Source organism: Sturnira hondurensis, unplaced genomic scaffold (assembly GCF_014824575.4).
Source record: "Sturnira hondurensis isolate 20B ecotype Veracruz unplaced genomic scaffold, ASM1482457v3 Scaffold0000256, whole genome shotgun sequence".
NCBI classification, from domain to species: domain Eukaryota; kingdom Metazoa; phylum Chordata; class Mammalia; order Chiroptera; family Phyllostomidae; genus Sturnira; species Sturnira hondurensis.
The window spans coordinates 2,116,542-2,130,490 of NW_028072887.1; the positions used below are offsets into that span (position 1 = coordinate 2,116,542).

Below are 13,949 nucleotides of genomic sequence, written 5' to 3' on the forward strand. Positions count from 1 at the left end.
CGGTAGAGGGGGCCCTCCATTGCTTTCCCTTGGCCCTGCCCCCACATACAGTGTCACAACCCAGCGACTGAGTGGCCTGGCCCTGGTGAACACCTAGGGCTCTGCTCCTCATACGTAACAGGCACAAACAGTCCAAAATATGGCTCAAGAAGAACTCAAAGCCCCAGAGCCGATAACTCTAAGCAACCAAGAGATTGCCAGCCTCTCAGAAGCACAGTTCAAGACACTGTTTATCAGGATGCTCACAGAACTGGTTGATTATAGTCACAAATTAGAGGAACATATGAAGGCTAAACTAATTGAAATGAAGGGAGATGCACAGGAAACCAATAGTGATGGAAAGGAAACTGGGACTCAAATCAATGGAATGGACCAGAAGGAAGAATGAAACATCCAACCAGAAAAGAATAAAGAAACAAGAACTCAAAAAAAATGAGAAGAGGCTTAGGAACCTCCAGGACATCTTTAAACGTTCCAACATCCGAATTATAGGGGTACCAGAGGGGAAAAGAAACAGCCACGAGTGGAACACTTATTTAAACAAATAATAAAGGAGAACTTCCCCATTCTGGCAAAGGAAATAGACTTCCAGGAAATCCAGGAAGCTCAGAGAGTCCCAAAGAAGTTGGACCCAAGAAGGAACACACCAAGGCACATCATAATTACATTAGCCAAGACTAAAATGAAGGAGAGAATCCTAGAAGCAGCAAGAGATAAGGGGACAGTCACCTACAAAGGAGTACCCATCAGACTGTCAGCGGATTTCTCAAAAGAGACCTTACAGGCAAGAAGGGGCTGGAAAGAAGTATTCCAAGTCATGAAATCCAAAGACCTACAGCCAAGATTGCTTTATCCAGCAAAACTTTCATTTAGAATGGAAGGACAGATAAAGTGCTTCTCAGATAAGGTCAAGTTCAAGGAGTTCATCATCACCAAGCCCTTATTATATGAAATGCTAAAGGGACTTATATAAGAAAAAGAAGATGAAAAATATGAACAGTGAAAGGACAGCAAACTCACAGTTATTAACAACCACACCTAAAACAAAAGCAAACCAAGAGGACAGCTAGATCTGGAGCAGAACCATAGAAATGGAGATCACATGGAGGGTTAGCAACAGGGGAGTGGGAGGAGGAGAAGGGGGTAGAAGATACAGAAAATAAGTAGTATAGACAGTAGGTAAAAAATAGGGAGGAGGGCAAGAATAGTAGGGAAAATATAGAATCTAAAGAACTTGAGACATGTCATAAACTAAAGGGGGAAATGGTGGGGGAGGGGTGTGCAGGGTGGAGAGGAATGAAGGGAGAAAAGAACAACTAATGGTATAATCAGTAAAATACATTTTTTAAAAAAATAAAATATAATTGTTAAAAATTAAAATTCTTATAATTTGAAAGATTATAAATAACTTACCTTCTTAACAGCTGGAGTATAACACACACAGAAAGTTTAACCTACAGTTTTTTTAAAAAAATAAAACTGAGCTTAATACTGAAGCAGTGACATTGAAGATTTGAAAACTAATATGTAAAATGTTCATTCATACCATTTATGTACAATTTGTGTAGGTTGACCTGTCAGAATGAGATAAAATTCATAGACTATTAACTTAATATTTTCAGATCAAACTCTAATAGAAAATAGAAATTTGACATCTATGTCAAATGCTTAATTTTAATAGTTCTAGTTTATTGATGTATATCTATTTTGATATCTTGTAGTTTCAGTTTGTATATCAAGCACTTGTTAGATTAGCTCCTAAGCCTGTTTAACTATTTTAAGTGTGCTTTCTAAAACTATTCATTAAAAGATATGTGAACATGATTCGTTTTTATGGTCTAGGCAAGATAATTGATCTTAGTGATATGATTTGTTGGCTGCTTCTCTCCACCTCCATATATAACCTGTCCTTTAAATATTTTCTAATGGCTGATTGCTGAAACTATCATAGGGGATTTATTCCCTTGGTTAATTGTTATTCCTTATACTAAAATAAATGGCACTGTAGATGGCACAAATGCTAGCCTTAGCAGACATTTATGCCCAAATGTAAATTCATGAGATCTTTACTGAATAGAGGTTTTAATACAAAGGTAGGATTATGAACCTGTCTGCCTCCTAAAGATATCACATCTTGAAATTTTTTAATATAAATTACATGGCAAGAAGAAATCATGGGAACAGATGGAATTAGGGTTGCTAATTGACAGACTCTAAGATCTATTCTGGATTATCTGGGTGGGCCCAGTGTAATCATAAGAGTTCCTAAAAGTAGAAGAGAGAGGCAGAAGAGAGTAAAGGATGAAGTCAGAGTGGTATGATATGAGAAGTTGGCCTCCTATTGCTGGATTTGAAGATGGAAGAAGGCCACGAGCCAAGGAATGAAGGTAGTCTCTAGAAACTGGGAAAGCAAGGAGTGAAGTCTCCTTCAGAGCCTCCAAAGGAATACAACCTTGCTAACAACTTGATTTTAGACTGGTGAGATTTGTGTCGCACTTTAACGTGTAGAACTGTATGGTAATAAATTGGGGTTGTTTTAAGCCACTAAGATTGTTACAGCAGCAGTATGAAAGGAAGTAATACAAAAAGTAACCATAATGCTCTATACCTAGTGAGGCTCTACTGACAGTGAAAAAATACATTTAAAGTGCAGCTTACTTTAACTGAGGACTAACTTTTGTCTCTAGAGTTTTGCCTTTGTTTAGTCTAATCTTTAGACCTTCAGCTTCAATCATTTTATTGGTCACAAGGGAATAACAGCAACAACATAAACAGTCCACAAATAATGTTACAAACTGTATAGTTGAATAATTACCATGGCTCTTTGTAAAACTAATTTATGTGATTTTAATTTTTCCCCCTTGTCATAGAGATACATATGAAGGGACCTAAAGGTTTTGAGAGAATGGTATTTAAGAATAGCCCTAAGGGCCTGTAAAATGTTCTTATTCTTTGAAAAGCAAATGTTCAGAGGACTTCTCATATTGGTGACATGAAGCCTTGGCAGTTACCCTCAGGGGCAGAACTGTATAAATCTGGAAAAAGTTGTCTAAACAGCCATTTTAGGGTGCTGGAAACTGCCTACAAGCCAAAAACAAATTGAGAAGCTTTTTTTTTTCCCCTTGAAAAACTGCTTGAGTTTCTGGTAAGAGTGGGGGGGCGGGTCTCTGGCCCTTCTGCCTGTGGCTATTCTGCCTCCTCCCAATCTATGCTGATGAAGACCAGTTTTTCAGTCTAGGCTAGCTGTGAAAACACCAGCTAGTTGTCAGAGATGTAGACTTGACTCTGGGTGGAAGGCAAAAGCCTATGGTTTTGCCATTTCTACAGGCTTGATTGAGAAGGGATGGAGGGAACCTGTACCTTTGCTAGGCCAAGGTTGTAGTCCAAGTTAGAGGCAAGTGGTGGATTAGTCAGAAATTTAACAAGTAGATCATGTATGATGACAATAGATGAGCTGAGAACACTCTATATGCATCCCTGTATGATACACAAACTACATGGATAGACAAGAGACATGAGAGCCTGAACTTTAAAAGTAGTGACTTTGAATGAATTATTCAACCCCCAAACAGATCAATCATCCAAAAGTAAAAGTCTTGTGAGTTCAGATGTTTGAGTATATCTGTGACCAAATTATTGGCTTATCACTAAGACAAGGGGTAGTCAGGCTAAAAAATAAGAATAAAATGACTGACTAGAGACATTAGTAGCTGAATACCTTAGGGGAAATAGATTGCACAGTTTAAGTCCAGGCAAATTACTAAAAACAAAAAAGAAACATCCCTGAAAAAGGTTAAATAGGACCTGGTTTCACTACAGTGTATTACCTAGATGTAATTTGCAACCACAAATGATTAGATATGCAGTGTTACAGGAAAGTGTGACCCATATGCAAGTGGAAAAAAACAGTAGAAATGGACTTTTAGATGTTGAATTTAGCAATAGCTTTAAAGCAGTTCAAAGAATTAAAGGAACTGTATTTAAAGAATTAAAAATATACTAACAGTCAAATAGGAAATCTCAATAAATGGAAACTATAATAACCAAATGAAAATCCTAAAGTTGAACATTGTAGCAGAGGCTTGGAGCTAATAATTTTTTTGCCTTATTTCTTTATTTATTTAGATTTTTTTGACTCGCAAGCTAAGTTCCAATCCCTCTGTAAAATGTCACTTAATAAAATTGTGTGTACAATTTTAAATATAAGCATAACTGAAATAAACTTACCAGATGAGATTAAAAGCAGATCTGAGATGACCAAATAGTTGGTAGATTTGAAAGATTAATAGAAATAATGTGATCCAAAGAACAGAAAGATTAGAGAAAAATGAACAGAACTTCAGAGGTGTGTGGATTTTGTCAGGTGTCTGAAAACACACATTTAATGGAAGCCCAAGTGAAGAGAAACAAAAAGGCAGAAAAAAAATATTTGAAGAAATAAAGGCTGAAAACCTACCAGATTTGATGAAAAATTTTTACTTAGGGACAAAGAAATTTCAGTAAACCCCACGTGGGATAAACACAAAGAGAACTACACTTACATACATCGTAGTCAACTTGCTGAAACCCCAGGAACAAAGAGAATCTTGAAGACAAATCATTCATCATGACTTCTCAAAAACAGTGGAGGCCAGAGGGCAGTGCAGTGATGTACTTGTTCTCAGAGTGCTGAAGAAAAAACTGTCAACCAAGAATTCTGTATCCAGCACAAGTAACTTCCAAACTAAAAGTGAAATAATATTGTTATATAAACAAAGACAGAATGTATTGCAGGCATACCTACCTTATAGGCAGTATCAAAAAGAAATGTGGTAATTGGATTCACAGGGAGGGATAGAGATAATTGAAAATATTGCAGTAAACACAAAAGATACATTCTTTTAATTGAAAAAAATAAGATTGCTTAAACAGTAATTTTAGTCTGTTGTTGGGTTATTAACATAGGTAACATGTAATATGTGTGACAATATTGCATAAAATGAGGGGAGGAAATAGAGTTATTATACTGTATGAAATTTGCTTACTTTTACTGGAATTAAGCTGAGTAGCTTATAAGTGAAAGGTACAGAGCAATTCCAAGGATAGCTGAGGGTTTATAATTAAAAAAAGCAATTATTTAATATTTTATCAGGTATTTTTTTTAGATACTAGATATTTAAATATGTCCATGAAAATTTTTTTGTTGTTTATAACCACCATTTTGGGTGATTCAGCATTTTTGTGCATATATTTTTTATATTAAAAAGACAATATATATTTTTTCTGAAATAATACATACAAAAGTCATAAAATGGCAGCATTTGAAGTATGCAAGATTATTGACATATCAAATATTGGTTACTGCAAGATTATTGACATATATCAAATATTGGTTAATTATTTGCTGTTGCTTTCAGTTTTTATAGGGGCATGAAAGAAAAAATGCATCTTAAAACAAAACAAACAAAAATGAATGATTGTCCTACTTTTCTCATTTGGAGAATGTGATCCTAAGACACATTTGTATTTTAATTTTATATATATGTAGTCTGTTAGAAAAAACAATTCTAACAGACTTAAATTAAAATTAAGTTATTAAAATTACCATAGTGGAATTTTTATTTGAATTGATATATCTGAACTTCTAATAAATGGCTAGATTAGAAATTATAGGAAATACAATATAAAGATTTATTCATGAAACTCATTATCTTACATCAGTCTTCCTTCAGTTTTCTCATTGTCTCCTCTCCATCTCATTTTCTCTTCATGCACAAAGAAAGGGGGCTCAAACATCTCATATTTCTTAATTTTGTACAAGCTGTGAAAATTTGCGTTATGTCTACTCAGATTGTTTTTTATGAGTATACGAGTTACATGTAGATATATTTTTGTGGTGTTGATTTGCAGATTTTTCATAAATGGGATTTCATTGTACAAATTGTTCTAATAAACATATTCTCAGCATTTCATGACAGTCTTTATGTCAATAAATTCAGATACACTTTTTTTAATGCCATAGTATGGGGATGTACTGTTATTATTTACCCATGTCTCTATTGAAGGATATTTATATTGTGTCTAGTTTTTCATAATTAAACTATTATAATGAACATCACTGTACATGTATCTTTGTGCATTTGTCTGAATGCTTTTGTAGCATAGATATAATTAGCTCAAAGTTTATGAGTTTTAAAAATATATTCTGCCTTTGAAAATGTTTTGAAAGTTTATACCTCTTGCCAACACTGGATCTTACCAATATTTTATAGTTTTTGGCAATTTAATAGCTTAACAGTGATACCTTGTTTTAATATTTATTTTCCTAATCACTAGTGAGGTTGAACTTCTTTTAATAGAATTATTAGCCATTATATTTCTTATTCCTTAATATGTATTAGTTTTTGCTCCTTTATTATGTTTAATTTTTTTAACTGTTGTAAAACACATAAAATTTACATTTTAACCATTTTTAAGTATACAGTTTGGTGGCGTTAAATGCATTCACCATTTTGTGCACCCATCACTACTCTCCCTCTCCAGAACTTTGTTATCATCTCATATTGAAATTTTGTATCCATTAAACAATAATTCCTCATTCTCTCCTCTACTGGGCCCTCTTTCTGCTTTCTCTGTGATTATGACTATTCCGCAAACATATAAGTGGACTCACACAATATTTATTATTTTTGTGACTGGTTTATTTTGCTTAGCATAGTATCTTCAAGGTTCATCTGTATTATTGCATGTATTGTAATCTTTTCTTTCTTAGGGCTGAATAATATTTTATTACATGTATATATACCATATTTTGTTTATCCACTTATCTATTAATAGACATTTAGGTTTTTTCTGTCTTTTGGCTCTTGTGAATAATGTTGCTATCAATAGGTATTCAGATATGTCTTTGAGTCCCTGCTTTTAATTGCTTTGGATATACCCAAATGTGGAATTGTTAGTCATTCTCCACTTAAATTTTTTAAGAACCACTGTGCCATTTTCTATAGCAGCTGTACTATTTTACATTTCCACCAGTTATACTCAAGGGTTCTGATTTTTCTGTGTCCTTGCTAACACTTGTTTTCTGTTTTGTTTTGCATTTTATAGTAGCCATCTAATGAGTATGAGGTGGTATATCATTATGATTTTGATTTACATTTTCCTAATAATTAGTGATGTTTACCACATTTTTTCATGTGCTTATATACCACTTGTATATCATTGGAGTGATGCCTGTTCAAGTCTCTTGTCCACTTTTTATTTGGTTGTTTGTTCTTTGTTGTTTATTTTTTGCTCCTTTGAAAATTTCCACCTAATGTGTGTTTACTGGATGAAGGCATGGTCTCAAGCATCAAGTAGATCTAGTATGCAAAGTAAATCAATGTCTTTTATTGACCTTTTAAAGATAATAATAGTAGGAAAAGTACATTAGAATTCAGGGAAGAGAACATATTTAACAGGAGTGATGATGGTATTTGAGGGAAGTCCTCAAAAAGGGATCCATCAGGATTTTGATATTCAGTGATGGCAATGAAGTGTGTATGGGGGCTGCATTTCAGGTAGAGGAAACAAAGCCAGAGGATAGAATTTTATTGTAGATCAATAGAAAGCAGTTCAGTTTGGATTATTTGTTGTTAATGGCAATATACATTGGCACAATCTGTGTATGTGTGGAGAGAAAGGAGATAGTTTGGCATCAGCTATCAATAAAGGTACAGATGTTCATTTTATCCAGCAACTTCTAGGAATTTATCCCACATAATAGAAACAGACAATCACAAATATTGTTGCAACAGCCTAAAACTGGAAGCAAAGTCCTGATGACTAGGGGATAAAGTACACAAAGTATATGTAGTGTAATCTTATTTGAGAGTAGGGTTGGCACATAGATAGAATATTTCTGGAAGAATAATCAAGAAATTGTTGACAGTGGTTTCACTCTAGTGCTAGGATGGCATGGGGAAATATTCTGTTGTTTTCTTCCTTCCAAGGACATTTAAAAAATAAAAAACTTTTTAAAAGACCTTTAGAAGCTTCAAATTCACAGGTCTGGACTTCTTCTAGTATTTGATGCTACTTCTGTTGGCAGTGAAAGTGGCACTGGGTATTAGACCAGTAGGGTCAGAGTGGACCTAGGTTTAGCAACCTTGATACTTGAGTTCTGGCTAAAGAAAAAATAAAGAGCCAAGGTTCAAACTGTAAGAGAAGGTTTATTTAGAAAGTCACAGAAGTAGAAGAGGCGAGCAGTGGAATAGAGGAAATGGGCTTAGGAAACAAGTTACAGAGGCAAAAGAAGGGCTATTGGAGCTTAGGAGACAGAAAAGTCAAGGTAATGCACCTGGGTGAGAAGAAGGTGGGTTTAGAGCTGACGGGTCCTCTGTCCTAAGGGCTTTTAAGGGTAGGATTTTAGGGATGCCCCAGGGAGGATCTCAGCTTTATATGGGTGTGTCCTTTCGGGGTCATGGTCTCTACTGATTGGTCAGCTCCAGGGCAGGGTGTCCTGATGTCAGTCATGGTGTCACTTGTCTGCTCTTTTGGGCCTGGAGCTGAAACACCACTGAAGCCTAGATGTTATCCCTAGGGGTTAATGCTTAAGGGAGTGGTTGTGCAAGGGCCCCCACATGAGAGTCACATAAGGCCACTCTGGCTTGTTCCTCCTCCAAGGGGGTCTATTGCAAGACTAGTGTTGTGCCGGGGAAAAAAGGTCAGGGAGGATCCAAACAACATGATCAGCAATGGGAAAGGCCAGGGGGTCCACACTGCAGGAGCAGCTATATGCTAGGGGGAAAAAGGTTATCCTGGGGTTGAAGTCCTTATTTTTGCCCATTGCTAGATATCTGGGGCTTTCAGCCTTGGTGACCTGTACCCCTGTACATCACCTGTCATTCTTGTTCTGCTCTTGTCTGACTGCCTACCACACTTCTACATAACTAATTTTGATGTATAGGAAGGTGGAGGTGAATTGTGAAGGTGAAATAAATTTTTGTCATCTCAACAAACAGCACCAAGTACATCATGGCTGGTAATTATTTTCCTGCCAGTTAGGGAATCTTTCAAACTTTCTCTTTCCACATTATAGTGGACTTAATGTCATCAGTTAATTAAAGTGAAATTTCAGTGCTGGCTTTTATCTTTTATCTTTAAAATTAAACTTTTAAAGCAAAACTATTATTTAATGTTCTTTATAATTTCAGCAAATTGCTTCTAATTTGTAAATAATAGAGGAGAGATAGTAGTTGAATGATGGAAGTGTTTCACTAAATGAAGGATATTTAGATTGTAGCTTCAGTTGCCATTTAAAAAACAAGAAAAGAAACACTGGTACTTCAAACCTGATTTGTTAAATTTCCTTCAGGGAAATGTTTTTATGTTTTTCAAATAGTGGATTTTTGTATTCTGAAGTTCCTCTTTGATTAATGTCAGTGATTCTTTTTTTAAAGGTATGGTTTGCGAGAATTCGTGGTGATCGCCCCTGCTGCAAACAGTGATGCTGTTCTCAGTGAATCTAAGTGCAACCTTCTTCTGAGCTCTGTGTCTATTGCTTTGGGAAACACTGGCTGGTAGGAAGACATTTTGAAAATCTTAGAGAATAAGTTAAAAATTATTTTTATTATATTTTATTAAAGAAAATGGGCATCAAATGTTAGTTTTTTATTATCATTAGGATTACTACTTGTACATTATTATACTATTGGAATATGGTATATAAGATTAACTCAACAAATCCTTTAGCTAAGAAGCAGCCTTTATAGAGGGAAATTTACTGAAATACTCAATATTTGAAATGAGGAGTGCTATTTTTGTTTGTTACAAAATCTAATTTTAAAACTTGACAACGGCATTGCCTTGTTTTACCTCAGCTGGGAACACATTCATCAGGTGACTCAAAGTTTTTGATACTCTGTACACATCTGCAAATGCCTGAAAGTGCCGCAAATATTGGATTTGGGGGTTACAAATAAATTTTGGCAGGTAGGCTGATTTGCACATACAGAAATCTGTGAATAATGAGGATCCAGTGTATCTTCAAATGATAAAATAAAAAATTATGTCACCATGAATGTTGGTTTAATTTGTATTATTTAATTATTTAATCAAGTTTGTGTATCATGACTTTGGAAAGGCTAATATAGCATGATCGTTTTTATTGAAGAAAATTTTATTCTGCTTTTTTTTTAAACTTTCAACCATTTAAAAACATTTTTCTGACCACAGAGTGCCACTAGACAGTTTCTTCAGTTTACTGGTATAAGGAAAAAAGAGATTAAGAGTGTGATTTTTATAAATATGTCTGTGAAGTGTTCTGTGTTTAGTGCTTTTAAATATTTGAGATTAGTATAATGTAACGATGGATAATTTTGAGATTTACGATATTTTCAATGTCTAATGAACTTGCAATCTATTCCTGTTTAATTATGTCCCTTTAGCCAGGTGCCACTCTTCGTGCAAATTCATCACAAATGGCGAAGGATGTATGTGGGAGAGTGTCAGGGCCCCGGTGTCCGGACTGATTTTGAAATGGTTCATCTTCGAAAAGTGCCAAATCAGTACACTCACTTATCAGGTCTGCTGGATATCTTTAAATCAAAGATTGTAAGTTGGCATTGATATTGTCCGTCTTTTCTGGGATCCATATAAAAGTAGCAATTTGGTAATTTGACTAAGTGTGTAGAAATATATCTTTATAATATTGATAATGTAATTAAGAAGAAAGACTTCATTGACTATATAAATTACTATCTGTTTAAAGAAACAAAGTAGCTAATTACATTTTTAGTATACTAATGCTAAAGAATAATTAAACTGATGTTGTTTGTTTAGTTGGTTAACATTTATCTACTGTGCTCTCTCTACTTCTCTATAGTAATACAGCAGGTCCTCAAATAATGTTTCATTTAACACTGTATTGTTTCCTTATAATGTTGATAAGGGGGAAAAATCAATTCCCGGTCGGGGCCACTGTCAGTAGAGTTTTTACTTTCTCCCCATATTTGTATGGGTTTTCTTCAAGGACTCTGGTTTCCTTGCACATCCCAGAGATGTGTGTGTGAAATGAACTGGCTTGTCTACATTGTCCCAGTCTGAGTGAGTGTGAGTGTGTGTGTGAGTGGCCAGGTGATGGAAGAATGTCCTGTTCAGGGATGATTCTCACCTTGTGCCCTGAACTGCTGGGATAGTCTCTGGCCACTTGCGACTGGAATAAGCAAGTTAGAAATAATTCTGTTTGTTTTTATTCATCTTTCTTAAATGTATGTATAGCTCACATTCATTTCATTGTGTAACATTAGAAGTGTTTTAGGTCTTTATTTAGAAATTTGGTTATGTTTTTGTGACCAGAAATATGCAGTAGAAACTAAACTCTTGTTGATATCAGTTAGCCTGTGGTAAAATTGGTTTTGTTCCATGTTGTTTCATTTAAAGTTGCAGTTTCCAAGAACCTATGGACATTAAGTGTGGACTTACTGTATTGCCAGCCTCCCCAGAGAAGTGGGCTTTAAATAGTTGCTTATTTGGGGCTTTGGCTGTGAGCTCTTGACATCTGAACTCTATGGGTTCTGAATTGCCTTTCTTCTTTTTCTTTTATTTTTTGAGAAAGAGAGAACAAGAGCAAGAGAAAGAAACATTGATTTGTCGTTCCCTGGCCAGGGATCAAACCCCACAACCCTGGTGTATCAGGGCAACACTCTAACCAACTGAGATACCCACCCAGGGCTGAATTGTATTTCTTTTTTTCAAATGTTCATTTGATTTGATTTTGAAATGAATCTGTCCTATGTTCTATGACTGAGAGCAGCATGGCTAAATGGGATGTGTTATATATATATATCGTTGGTGTTCTATAAAAACCACCATCATGAGATATGGAGGACTTATCTGTGCTACTCTGGGAGAAAAAAACATTAGGGTTTAAATTGAGGACCTATTTTAAAAAGATCAAAGCCAGATAGACAAGTGGTGGAGTGGATCCTTTACTTAAAGAAACATTCCCCTTAAGTAAGTTGACACATCACACCAAAGTGATTAAATTCAATTAAGAAACTGATACCAGGTATCTCCTGGCATAGATATATTAAGTAAGACATGTCATTTTCTGTGTTGCAGTCCTGCCAGCAATGTTCAACATAAAACAGGGGAACACCTGCATATTTCCAAAATGAGCCATATTGTAGAAAGTAACTGGCCTAGACTCTTCAGAAATCTCAGTATCATTATAGGCAAAACAAAGATTGGAAGCTGTTTCAAGTAAAGGAGACTAAAGTGGCATAATAGCTAAATGAAATATGTGATCCCTGATTGGATCCTTTTTTTAATGACTGTGTGGAGTACTGTCCTTCTAGGAGTTACATGCTGGAGTATTTAGGGGTGAATTGTCATTATTCCTACAACTTATTTGCAGAAGGGTCACCCCCAAAATTTATATATATGACATGGTGATAGGCATATGAGTGTTCATTATACTAGTTTTGGAGCCTTTCTGAAGGTTTGAAAATTTAAAAAGAAAATTATGAGAAAAATGCTGAAATTTTTAAAATAGTTACTAAACTATTTGTTTAAAAATATATTTAGCCCTGGCTGGTGTGGCTCAGTGGATTGAGCGTGGGCCTGTGAACCACACAATCACGGTTCGATTCCCAGTCAGGGCACATGCCTGAGTTGCGGGCCAGTTCCCAGCGGGGGATTCACGAGAGGCAGCCATACATTGATGTTTCTCTCCTTCTCTCCCTCTCTTCCTCTCTAAAGATAAATAAATTAAATTAAATTAAAAATTAAAAAATATATATATATATATAATTTAGGATTAGAACTTAATTTTTTTTAAATGATTTCAGTGTTGAGGCCCTAAATAGTATAGTGGTAGGATTATCACCACCCCTTTGACATCTTTAAAAAAAGTAATGCACGTACCAGGTGAAGAAATTTAAATAAAGTAAAAGCTTCCTTTTACTCTCTAGTCCCTCTCCTCAAAGTAACTGTTGTTAGCAGTTTCTTGTGATATCTTCATGAAAAAGAAATCATAGAAGCATATATTTTAGGAAGTTCCACCCATATATGTAATTGTTTAAAAAACATTCTGGGCTTCAAAATTCCTTAAGTAACTGCTTAATTCTACATGTGGTATTTTGAGAAATTTTTATAAAATGCAAGAATGTGTTTATTTCTCCATTACTTTTCTTGTGCTCTCACCAGAAGTTTTCAGTTATAGTTAATTTTTTTAGTTCAAATTTCTGGTTTGATAAAAATATTAACTTTATTTCTTCCTAAAAAAAACATTAATGAACATTATTTCATGGATCTTTTATGTCATAGCTCCATGTAGCTTGTCTCCTTGTTATTGAAACTAGGTGGGGTCTTGCTTGGTGGGGTCTGACTTAGATTATGACTGTATTCTAGTTGTACTTAAAAAAAGTATTCTTAGTCAATTATCACATCATCTGTAAGAACTTTCACAAAACTCGCTCATCTAGATATGCAATACCTCTCAAAATTGATTTGATAAGAGTTGAGCTTAAAATAACTGAGAGCTGGTGTGGGTACTGTAGAAGTTTTACATGGTTAAAGCCTACCCAGTATGTGACTCTCCTGAACTGTCTTCATAAAAATTATATTTAACATCTGCTTGGCCCTGGCTGCTGTGGCTCAGTGGATTGAGTGCTGGCCTGTTGACCAAAGGGTCACTGGTTGGGTTCCCAGTTAGGGCACATGCCTGGGTTGCAGCCCAGGTCCCTAGTAGGGGGCATATGAGAGGCAACCACACATTGATGTTTCCCTCTCTCTCTCCTTCCTTTCCCCTCTCTCTAAAAATTTTTTTAATTAATTAAATATTTTTTAAAAATCTGCTTGAGCTTTCCCAGGGCTCTCACCTTCACTGGCAGTTTATTTCATTTTTTCATAGGTCTAATTATTTGAAAAGACTTCCTTTCGGGGGGAGCAGTTCTGCCCTCTGGGGTCACATAAAATTTACATTTAAA

General features: G+C 35.2%; 1 protein-coding gene across 5 annotated transcripts in view; it reads left to right on the plus strand.

Moving 5' to 3' along the window:
- RAB3GAP1 (RAB3 GTPase activating protein catalytic subunit 1) overlaps positions 1–13,949 on the plus strand; it is a 98,685-nt gene that overhangs the window by 39,167 nt on the left and 45,569 nt on the right. For all 5 annotated transcript variants that reach the window (XM_037069811.1, XM_037069893.1, XM_037070119.1 and 2 more), the window contains 2 exons: positions 9,420–9,539; positions 10,407–10,572. In XM_037069811.1, the coding sequence (XP_036925706.1) occupies positions 9,420–9,539; positions 10,407–10,572 (286 nt within the window). The remainder of the gene's footprint in view (positions 1–9,419; positions 9,540–10,406; positions 10,573–13,949) is intronic.